This window comes from Giraffa tippelskirchi, chromosome 14 (genome assembly GCF_054371585.1).
Source record: "Giraffa tippelskirchi isolate mGirTip1 chromosome 14, T2T-mGirTip1v1.2.pri, whole genome shotgun sequence".
NCBI classification, from domain to species: domain Eukaryota; kingdom Metazoa; phylum Chordata; class Mammalia; order Artiodactyla; family Giraffidae; genus Giraffa; species Giraffa tippelskirchi.
In genome coordinates, this window is record NC_137288.1 from 52,809,341 (window position 1) to 52,821,419 (window position 12,079).

At 43.1% G+C, this 12,079-nt stretch overlaps 1 protein-coding gene and 1 long non-coding RNA gene across 12 annotated transcripts in view; one reads left to right on the forward strand and one right to left on the reverse strand.

The window, feature by feature from the left end:
• The window catches only part of PTPRM (protein tyrosine phosphatase receptor type M), a 649,319-nt gene that overhangs the window by 426,023 nt on the left and 211,217 nt on the right, over window positions 1-12,079 (forward strand). For 9 of the 11 annotated variants that reach the window (XM_081561596.1, XM_081561601.1, XM_081561595.1 and 6 more), the window contains one exon: window positions 9,290-9,422. In XM_081561596.1, the coding sequence (XP_081417722.1) occupies window positions 9,290-9,422 (133 nt within the window). The remainder of the gene's footprint in view (window positions 1-9,289; window positions 9,423-12,079) is intronic. The other 2 variants (XM_081561600.1, XM_081561603.1) reach the window with 1 other exon arrangement.
• LOC145534328 (uncharacterized) lies at window positions 1,360-5,513 on the reverse strand. The gene is made up of 2 exons (XR_014074469.1): window positions 5,378-5,513; window positions 1,360-4,612 (listed from the first exon to the last, which is right to left on the reverse strand). It is a non-coding gene; the product is annotated as an uncharacterized LOC145534328 (long non-coding RNA).

A 12,079-nucleotide genomic window follows, 5' to 3' on the forward strand; every position in this document is an offset into this window, starting at 1 on the left:
GCTTCCATGTCTATAAAACATGGAGAATACTGCTTCTTAACCCCAGTGGGGGCAGTGGGAGAATTACTACAATGACATATACAAAGGGCCTTTCACCAGCTGAGTCAGGGCCAATGCAGAGGAGTTGGCAGTTGCTGGTAACTTTCTGTCGTGACTTTGTTACTCACTGTTGTCCTGATAAAGGATTGTTTATGCCTCCTAGGACTTTCAGAAGCCCATGGTAATTAATCCAGGCCACTGCTCCTCCCAAGCTTGAATGCAAAATTGAACTTCCCAGAAAATGAATGGCTTTCTTGATGCTAGGTAGGGTATTATTTACATGAATACCATGTGGCTGCTGGGGTCTCCAGGAGCCCCAGAGTGTGGGAGGAATCTGATTATTTTCTTATATGTCGAGACCCATGATGAGTCTCCCCACGGGTGGTATTTCCCACTCACCTGCTTTTGAGATATAGGTGCATCAGAATATAAGCTATATTCTCTTGCTAGTGGCAACAATGGTGATGATGCTAGTGATGAAAAAAAAAAGCACCACATTTTCAAAGACAGCTGCTTTATTTGAAGCTGTAATAGCCCAGAGCAGTGTCTAACCTATTCTGCACCTCCCTGTGGCCCAGTGCATGGAATAAAGCGCCAGGCTCCCCTTTGTTGTCCTGGCCGTTGGGGCTCCATCGCCCCTCCTCACTGTCCTTGGTGTTGATGTGAACACCTCTCTTCGTGTTCGTCCTTCAGTTACGCCGGTTCTCAAGGGAGCCTGAGACGACGCACTTTAGCAGAACTCTATCTAGAGGGATGATAGATGATCTCATTGAGTACCTTTTTCAGACACTTGCTATGAAGCTGGAAAAATATAGAGCAGTTGGCAAGGGAAGGTGAAGCCACATAAGTTTTCTTCCACATGTTGTTTTCATTTTGAAGAGTGAGTGACTATCTCTGAGAAACATCTTTGAAAATCAGCCTGGCACCTGCCTGGGAGTTAATAAATGACATGTGTTCAACACATCTGTCAGGATCTCTGATGAGTTTTCCCATTTTCTCCAGTAAACATCCAAGCCATACATCACCCTAGCACTGTAATTGATGTTCAGTTTAATCTGTATAATGTACTTATTGGTATTGCTAATGATGCAGTTATTAATTGTGGTCTATTATTAATTATAACAGTTTACTCAAGTTAGAGTTCTTGGTCAAAACACATATTAGCATACCAATTTTTATCTGGAATTTTTGCATATGTACTGTCCTTGCAGTGGTTTTTGTTGTTTTTTACTCAAGATTGTGTCTAACTTCATAGGAAACATGATAAAAAGCATGTGATATTGTCAGTTTAGTGGATACTTCTTGTATGTCTTTGAATAATTTCTTTAGATATTGGTGTATGTTTACATACACATATGCACATGCACACACTACATCAGAGTGAGTTTTGTGTGTCTCTTGGCCAGTTTAAAGGCTTAAAAGGGGGAATTTTCAGATTTCTACCTGATTTCTTCTCTGAGTAACAAAGAAGTTAGAAAATGCTTCTAAAGTAAGGTCATAGGAATGATATAAACATTTTATTAAATAAACTTACAATAATTTTAATCATAGTAGCATTATCTTAGAAAGTTCTCCTTTTTTGCTTTCTTAAAAGTCTCAGACCATTGTAATTACCCTCCAGCATAAATTTTGGCTCCTTTAAAGACTTCTAAAACATATTCGACATATGATCATGAAAAATGGTCTACAGGTACTTAATCATTACAAGTATTGAGCTCATAACACTTTATTGTTGACAGATACTCATTTCCTGTCTCCCTGATATGTACCCAGTTAACTTTCTCGTCATTGATGGATATATATTTCACTGCTTTGGTGCTGGAAATATAACATTTTGCCACTAGTATTTATTTTCATGCTCTTTCTTTCTAGTAATCTCATTTTATCATTGATGAAAGTTTGGTCAGTAAATTTACTGGCAAAGACTTTTATCTGTCATCAACCTCCTGAGGAACACCTCCTGTGCCCTGGCTGTTTCAGGCACAGTCCCTGGAGCCCAGGCTCAGATGGTCTGTCTTTCTTGGGGTGTTGTCTTAATGGCCACGGAAGGTCATCTAAAGGCAGCCACAGACCCCATTTGTCTTAGTAAGCCCTCGATAAATACTGGGAATAGGCAGAGGAAAGACCACAAAATAGGACTTGTCTTTACACTTGTAGTTTTTCCTCTGTTTTCTTTCCTTTTATACCATCGCCCTATGTCTGGGAACTCTAGTGCAAATGGAAAAAGAATAGGCTGGCTATGAAAAGAGTGAAAATGAGAAAGACAGAAAAACTAAAGTGAGATTTATTGTGAGAGAGCTTTGATTCAGCATGAACTTCAGACACATAATAATATGCTGGGCCAGGTCATGTGAAGACTAAAAACTATAAAACCAGCTTTGTCCCAAGGAACTTATGTTAAGATGTAATATAAAGGACTTACCAAAATAATGGAACTTGCAGTTGAAATAGTCAAGAGGGGTGATAAGGAGGAGGTGCTACAGCAGTTCAGTAGGAGAGAGAATACTTCCTGCAAAGCCACAGGGACGGTGCTGGGCTCACTGGCCTTTGAAAGACGAATAGGGCTTCAGAGGCCTTCTATGAATCTATAGTGTGTGAGAGGGGATGGATCCACGGAGCAGCAGCAAAGGTCCTGAGAAGGGAGATGTTGGCTGTGGAGCTAGAGGGGGGAGGAGAGGACTGGCCATCTCTGTTTGGTTGGAGCACAGGTGGATGTAGGAAAGTCAAAAGAGAAGAAGCATAAAGTTAGGAAAAGAGTTGGGAGTCAGCTAATGGGAGGCCCAGCTGCCTTTTGAAATAATCATTTGGAGGCTTTTGGGTTTTTGTTTTGTTTTTTAAATGAAAGAGTGAGCTGATTAGGCCTGTTCTTTAAGAAAATCAGTGTGTAAGAGGCTGGACAGGATGTCTCCCTGGGAGACAAGTACAAAATACAGAAGAGAAATAAACCAGGTCTATGGCAGTGGGAAGAGAGATGAAGAAAATACAGTGTGTTTTTAATTTTTAGAGATTGGGTAGGGAGGTAAACTGACCTGGTGTTAGGTGACTATCATTCAGCCCAAGATGGAGTTTTGTCTTAATGCCTTCAAAGTTTAGTTTCAAACAAGCTGTTAGAAATATACACTCTTAACTGATAACATCCTCAAAATCACCCACTCACATTCCCTTTATTGATTATTCAGTTTGTATGAAAGGTGAACACAGCTGATGTCATCTTATTGACAAGCAGTTCACTCATTTTATTACTTGACCATGATTTGAGAAATGCAAATGGAAGAAATAAAGCCATTTCATCAGACCAGTAATAGCACTCATAATTCTCTGGAAACTTCTAGTGCCCAGAGAATAAGTGATCAGGATTTGATAGATCATCTTACCCACAGGATGTAGACCCATCAATCAATGAGAGCAGTAACTGTCATGAAATTAGAACAAAAATAAAAAAGTAGATTAATTTTTTAGAGACGGTATATATCAAACAATCCAGCATCTCAGTTTTATATGAAAAATTATGTTTCTGATTATTACTTGTACGTCGTACATGCTCTGTGCGCCCTGCAGTGGAAATTAGGTTCAAGGGAAGAGTTATAAATTCAAAAGCATAATCAGGTTACAAACAATACATAAAATGTGAACAGAGATTATTCCAGGGGTACTGATTGACTTTGCATTCCCAGAAAGAGAAACAATGATGTGTAATTTAAATGAAAAATCTTGGAGATATTTCATGATTATATACAATAATATCAAGGTACAGCTGGAAAAACCAAAGACAGATGACAAGGAATTCTAATTTTCTGAGCAATAAGACTTGAGTGAACTACAATAATCTTTAAAACTGGGTGTTGCTATTTTTAAGAAAACGAAAAGATCTCTGTGAAAGGTGAAAAAAATACTATGAAAATTAATTGAAATAGATTCTCTATTCCATAAAGTCATAAAATGCTAGTCCAGAGTGGCTGAGGTTTTCTCGATGTTTTAGAATATCTCTGAGGACCAGTGCTCTTTGAAACACACTCTGAGAAACAATATTCTCACATGTTTCCATTTCATTTTTTCTCATAAGGTTTCTCAGCCTCCTGTTTCTCTTTTCAGCACCTTCCCATGATGGTTGTTGCTGACCCTTTTCTCTCTCCCCCCAACCCCAAATACCATAGTGGAATTTTGGTATTTGGTCTTGCACGTTGTAAGAATGAAGTATGTTGTGGTTTGAATTCAGTGCAGGCATTGAAGCTGAGCACCAGTTCTGCTGCCAGGAAGCAGGCCAGGTGTTTCCATGAGCGGTGCTGACATTCAGTGCCTGGCTCTAAGGCCAGAGGGCCTGTGTGTGGCCAGCGGGTGCCTTTCATGAGTCCCTGCATCTTTGTGGTTCCAGTCGCCCCCTTGGACCAGACACTGAGGCCCCTGGCCCAGGGAGGCAGTAGCCTTCACTGCTCTCCATGTGGAATGTCCTCTCCTCCAGTTGGGATCTGAAGCTCAGACATGGCACCTCTCAGCCTCTCATGTCTGGCAGGGAAAAGTGAACAGTCACTCGTCTCATTCATCTTGAGTGTCCTGCAGGGCCTCGTTATAGGACCTGGAGCACGAGAGGAGTTGTTTATTTGAGACTGAAAACCAGGCTTGGCTGCGTCCTGGGGATGGGTCGAGCAAGCGTCCGTCCCGTGTCCGTCCCAGGGACGCTCCCGCCTCTGATGGCTCATGGATCACTTTGGATGCAGCTAGGAGCCATGTCACCCTCTGCCTTTTCTCCTCCTCTTCCCTTCTCCTTCTTCTTCTGGTTATGAGGAGGGAGGAGGGGGCCAGCTCTGTGCTGCTGGATAAACTCCCAGCACCACCACAGCCCCCCATCTCCATCGCCACCTGCTTTGAGATCACCAGGATTCGTCTCACGAGACCCTTTTTCTCATAAAGCCCTGGTGTCCAGCTCCCCCATCTTCCCCTAGGCCCTCATCCCCTTACCTCTCTCCAGGCCCATCCCTTCCTGTCCCGTCAAGGTCGTTGCTCCAACAGGCATCTCCTTTCCCTCCTGCCTCATCAACTTTTTCCCCTCCAGGGGACCAGAAGCATCACCATTCAAAATGCCCTAATTTCTCCTATCTTAAAAAAGAGCAGTTTCCCTGAATCCCCACACTCCTCTCTGGTTCCATATCACACTGATTTCCTCCCCCCAACCCTCGATCAGCAGCTCCTTTTTGTCCCTATTACTGGCCCTCCTTGTGACCCAGCCTCTTGGTTCACCCCCCAGGCACCCTCCTGCAGTCTCATGGCTTTAAGTATCACCTGGCAACCCCCAAATGTTTGCCCCAAGTCTAGATTTCTCCACTGTATGCCCAACACCTACTTCATATCCTGCTGGGCTGGCATCGTGGGCCTCCAGGGGAAGTTTGTACGGTCTGTGTAGTGGTCAGAACTGGGCCCAGACCCTAGAGCCAATGGCTGAGTACATCCAGTTCTCAACCTGGCAAGCTTCTGTTACTGAATTTAGCATCCAACACTGGGCCAAGACAGATTGGTTCCTGCCAAGTTGAAAACCAACCAACCACTGTCGTGGATAATCACTCCTTTTCTTTTGAAATTTTTTTCACATTGGATGTTATTTCTGAAACCTTAAATAATGCAGGTTCACTGGAACACCATCCTTTTTTTTTTTTTGAAAAGCTCTTCTTGGTCATTAGAACAGTACACCTGGAGGTGTCACTAGGAGTCAGCAGCCTGCACATCCGTGGAGGTGATATTCACCCTCCTTCCCCCTGAAATATTTAGCATATTTATCATTTTAGTGACTATGGCCAAGCCCACATAATGCACACTTTTAGATGCATACATTTGAATTTATTCTCTTCAAAAGGAGCTACACGTGCAGACACGTGTAGTAACCTCTAAGCGGAATACACAGTAGAAGAGAAAAAAAAAAAAATGCCTTTCCATGAAGAATTTGAATTTATACCAAGAAAAAAAAAGAAATGAAAGGTTGTAACATTAGAAACCTGGAACGAAAATAACAAGACAAGGGGAAAATATTGTTTAAAAAAAAAACCTCTTGCCAAGCAGTTTGTAAGTTACACTGTTACATTCGTAGATTTGGGTAAGGGGAAAAGAAGTGAGTGAAGTGAAAGTAGCTCAGTCCCATCTGACTCTTTGCAACCCCATGGACTATTTAGTCCATGGAATTCTCCAGGCCAGAATACTGGAGTGGGTAGCCTTTACCGTTCTTCAGGGGATCTTCCCAACCCAGGGATTGAACCCAGGTCTCCCACATTGCAGGCAGATTCTTTACCAGCTGAGCCACAAGGGAAGCCCAAGAATACTGGAGTGGGTAGCCTATCCCTTCTGCAGCAGATCTTCCTGACCCAGGAATCGAACCGGGGTCTCCTGCATTGCAGGTGGATTCTTAACCAACTGAGCTACCAGGGAAGCCCCAGGGAGAAAGAAACAAGCTACCAACTGCAACCACATTCTGTCACAGGCTGTCTGTGGCTGACTGACAGGTCACAGCCACAGGTTTCCAAAGGGAAAAAGGGGAGAGAAGAACGTCCTGAGGGGGAAGGACAGAAGGAGGTCCGTTTCAGGCAGGATGGAGGGCAGAGCACGGAGAAGGCAGGGATGGTGTGTCCCCGAGGGAAACTGCAGTTAATGACACACTTCCATGAGATTGTCCTGGGGTTGTGATTTATTTCAGCCCAGCTTGTGTTTATGTTGACGCTTCTCCAGGATAGTTGTAAACCCAGACCCCTGACTCAGCCCCTTCACCCAGGTAGTAAGCTGGTGTCTGTGTGGGCAAACCTACAGGGCAGCTCTCCTCGCCCTTTTGGAGTTGCTCCCCCATTTTGCACAATTCCTGCCATGATCACCTTGCCCCTGTGTCCTGTGGAGGCTGAACATTGCATTTTCTTGGCCTGCAATGTGATACAAGTTGAGTAAGTGCTAACGAGCGAGGATGCTGAGCTTCGCTGGCTGCACAGCAGTGCACTGGCCTGTTTCCTACAGGGGATAAGGGGTCACGGAGCTTAGAGAAGAGGCTAAAGCACAATGTGACTAGTTGTTTAGTTAACAGAAGCAGACGTGTGACCATTAAGATGACCAACTCTTCTCTCATGGAGTGTTTACAATGTGTGAGTTTAATCTTTATAATTGTTTATATTTAAATTTTAAGCCATATCCAGTTTTTCTAAATAATTTATTCCATGAGTATTTATTGGCATAATTTAGCTACAAAAAACTTAGAGAATCATTTGTTTAGAACGTATTCTACACTATACCACCCTGAACACACCCGATCTCGTCTGATCTCAGAAGCGAAGCAGGGTCTGGCCTGGTTAGTACTTGGATGGGAGGAAGTATACCTGGAGAACTTGTAATCTGTCTCTAGTGAGATAGATGGAATGGCTCCCAGTGTGCCAGCATTTGAAAGAATAAAACCAATTAGATTTTTTTTTTTAAGTTTTCAAATTAGATTAAAAAAATCAAAATTGAAAACCACTGGGCTTTTTGTCAGTTTTCGTGAATTTGAGCTATGTTATTTTTACATGGATGGCTGTTTTCACCTATTATTCATCTTTGAAAACATACACATTTTAACTTAAAATTTTTCTTAGCAGTTTAGTTAAAGAAGTACTATCCTCCAAATCTACCACTTGGCTGTGTATTCCAGTATTGGGATGTATACTTCAGATGTTATTACAATAAAAAATGGTAACAGTAATATCTTCAAGGTTCATCTAACACCTGTTCAAGGGACATTCTTTCAAACAGAATAGCAGGACATCTCCCTGAAGTGGTCAGAAATAAAAATGTCCTGTAAAGAGTCATTCTATCCAGAAGGGCTTGTATTAATAAGGTGTGATTTTTGCATCACGACTACTCTCTTTGCTACTGTCGATTGGATTGGAAAGAACACATGGGTGGAACCTCAGGCTATGGTGTCTCCTGCCTTGTGTTTCTCTGATCTTGACCAGTTCCATCTGTCTGATGGCCACAGCCACGTTCAGGGTCCAGAGTCTCGTATAAAATCTTAATATGAATAACTTTCTAAATAAGCGTTTATACGTTCTCAATGGAAACAGATGGCAAGTTATAATCTGGCCCCTGACTTCCCTGCTGTGACTCAGACCAAGCCCCGTGTGGAGCGCATAGAACACAAGGATGGTTCAGTTTTTCAAGAATCAGATGAACCATAAATGCAAAACCCAGTGGAAGGGTAGAAAGGGCTGGTACCAAGAGTCAGTGTTAATTTTGTTTTTACCAACAAGAAGAAAATTCTAACATGGGAGATTTGGACATAAAATCCCCACTTTCCCAATGAGCTGTATCAGTAGGGAGGGGGACATGATAGCTCAGACGCTGAGGGCTGTCGTGTTCTGATGAAAAAGGGAGAAGCCCTCAGAAAGTGGATTCTGTTTAGTGAATAGAACGTTAGAATCCTTATATTTTTCATCCTGAGCTCATTTAGCAGAGGTAATGGATATTTCATCAGACACAGATTTGACATTCCATTGCATTATAGTGTAAACAGGACAGACGGTGTTTGGGAAATGGGAGAGCTAAGACAGTAGCCACTGGCAGGCCCTGGTTATCTCATTTAAACAGATACCAAATGTGGGCGACAGTAGTGTGATCATCGGCTGCTTCCCCCTTTGTGAATAAATTGCTTAGAAGGAGTCTTTGCCTACCAGATGTGACCTAGATTTAGCTTTTCAAAGGCGGGGCGATGGGGGGAGGGGGGAGGGGGGAGGGGGGAATATCTCTATTGTGTTAAAAAAACAATTGCTGGTAAAATGCACAGTAAGTGAGCTTATCTCCACTCTCCAGGTGTTTGGGCTAATATGTTATGGAATTACTGCTTCATTTATGAAAAATAATTGGGGGAAATGTTCCAGCAAATCAAGTTTGGATAAAGGCTGAGGATGTCTGTTGTGTTGTTAGCAAGTTTTTAAAAAGGCAGAAAGATCAAGGAGCCCATAGAGATAATAAAAATATTTTAAAAACTGTGTTTGAGAAGAGTCTCTCATAAAAGGGTCAGGCGTGGGTGTGCTTTCCAACTTGTGTTGGGGTTTAGTGAAATATGGAAGAACAATGAGAACAATTACACCCCTTTCAGCGCCTGTGAAAGCTGCTGAAAAAAATCAGAGCCCGTCTGTCTGCCGGCTCCGATAAGTCTTACGACTCTGTTAAAGGCAGCGAAAATTTAAAAAGCTTACGTTTTTATTCTCCCTTACCCCCCATGTCTCTTTTCTTGTCTCCCCGCCTCCTGCAGGAGCCGCCACTCCAAAACCAGTCCCAGAACCCGAGAAGCAAACAGACCACACAGTCAAGATTGCGGGGGTCATCGCTGGCATCCTGCTGTTTGTGATCATATTTCTCGGGGTCGTGCTGGTGATGAAGAAAAGGTAAGCCCCTGGCTGTTGCTATGCAGGTGCTTCCGGCCCACTGTTGGCCAAGAGGGTTCTCGTTCGTGAAAGTGTTCTGTTAGGCCGTTGTCTTGGATGACCGAGCCACACCTGTGGCTCTGGTGGTTTGTATTTTGCATCATGTAGCGGTCAAGGTTACGGGAAAACACTTGGAGTCCGCAGCTGTGATTTTGTGTGACTGTGAAGAGCTTCTTGTGCCAGGTCAGCGTTAAGGATCAGGTGTCTTTCTACCAGTTGGTACTTAAAGCTCAGCAGAATCAGTAAAATCACTTGTTCACCAGGAAATGTTCAGTATTAATGCTTATTACCAACAGAATAGATCTTGAGGATACAGGTAAAGAGACTTCTCCCTCTCGTGATAAGGAAGCTAATGACAATGATGAAGTTTCTGGGGCCTGCGTTATATGCAGGCACCATGTCAGGGGATTAAACAGCACAATATCCCACGAGAGAGGAACTCTCAGCATCAGCCAGACAGCAACTCAGGGTGTGGACACGTAAGGACAAGGACGGTAACACATTGGGTGTAGTAAGGTTGCCGTTTCTAGCCAGGGGTGGTCAAGGGAGGAGAAAAACATGTATGGCTGCAGAAAGCAATCTTCACCTCCAATCCATGAAAAATACACAATCTCTTTTGTCTTGTGGAAATGAGAACTTGCTTAGTAATACAGTGTTCAGTTTATATAAAAATGATCAACATAAAAGATAGATGGCAAGAAGCAGTAAGATAAATTATCCGTTTTTTATGTAGTTTAAAATTAGTTATAAACAATTATATCCTACTGTATAGCACAGGAAACTATTGATATCCTGGATATTGATATCGTGTGATAAACCATAATGGAAAAGAACATGAAAAAGAATATATTGAATATATACATATACATATATATACATGTAAAGAACCATCACATTGCTATATAGCAGACATTAACACAACATTGTAAATCAACCAACTTCAATTTAAAGAAAAATTAAAAACAATGATAGAGTGTGAGCAAGGTTATAGATGACAAGAAGTGCAGATTGAGAGACTGACAAAGCCAAGTCAGAGAGGTCTTGTCTGGTCACCTAAGGAGCTAGACCTGGTTGTTAAGTCCACTGATGGCCTTTAAGCAGGTAGTAATGGGATGTGCTTTCTCTGTTAGAAAGATTGCTCAATGTTAAGGTTGAGCCCAGCGAGGGGAGAAAAAGGCTCGAAGCAGGAAGACCAGCAACTTTAAAAATGTCAGGAGGTTGTAGCCACCTGTAGGCCGATCTGGGGAGCCGAAGTAACCCCAAAAGAACCTGTTGTTGGTGCGGCCGTTGGTGGGGGAGTCCCCAGTCACGGGGTGTATACGAGCTAGGATGTATGGGGCATAAAGCGGGAAGCTCAGCTCTGCACTTTTATGTCCAGTCTTCCTGTGCCGTGGAGTGGACACGTGCCCTGGGCAGGCGGGCTGTGCTGGCATGCCCCAGGAGCAGTGCTGTCCACAATCGGAGTCGTCCATCCACATGTGCCCGGCTGAAGCCGGGACTCGGACAAGGGCACTCAGGGCTACTATCAGACAGAGGTCGAGGGTGAAGGTTAAACCTTGGGTCATGGGGATATTTAAGGAGTGAGCTAATATCTGAATGTATAGGCAAACACATACAACTCTCCTTGCCTCTTCTTTCATATTTTGTTTACTGGTCTGCTGAGGCCTCAGGACGAGGCTCTGTCCTGGCTCATACAGGCCTAGCTGGTCCCCATCATTTCAGCTCCTCCTCCCTCTTGTCATCCACCTTTCCTTCCTTTCTTGTTGGTCACACATCATTTAATTTCACTCCATTTTTAAAATATTCTTTCTTGTGTTGAGAACTTTTGTGATCTGCTCTCTTAGCAGCTTTTAAATATATAGCACTATAGTGTTGTATATACATAGAGGCCCAGATGGTAAAGAATCTGCTTGCAATGCTGGAGACCCAGGTTTGATTCTTGGGTCAGGAAAGATTCCCCTGGAGAAGGGAACTGCAACCTAGACCAGTATCTTGTCTGGGAAATCCTATGGAGAGAGGATACTGGTGGGCTACAGTCCGTGGGGCTGCAAAGAGTTGGACCCAACTGAGCGATTAACACTTTCTTACTTACTTACTTACTAGTATAGTGATATTAACTACAGCCACGTGCTGTTCATCCCATCCCCAGAACTTCTTTACCTATTTATAGCTGGGAGCCTCCTCCTCCCTCCTCACTTCACTTATCCCCGGCTTCCTTTTCTTTATCTTCTCTGCATCTCTAGCTGTCAGGCTCTATTTCTTTCTCCCTTACATCTCTTCTTTTTCTTCCTCTTTTACTTCTTCATCACCCGTCATCCACTTTCTCCTGGATGCTCTTTTTCTCTCCCACCTCGATGTTTATACAGTATCTTTGGTACTGGTAGTTTGTAGTATTTTTTTAAAATATGATCCAGTATAAATTCTAAGCAGCCCTAGGCTCTTGCATGCCTAGATATTCAAACTAAGCGTTTTGGAGAGTTGATTTTTAGTCACGGGAATGTGTTGGATTTTTGTGTCATCTAGCAAGTTCTCTATGAGGAATTGCCTGAAACCACCAATCCAGTTGCCCTCGTGACCTTAGCTAAATGTTAATTCATCCTCCAAGGGTCTGCTTTTGC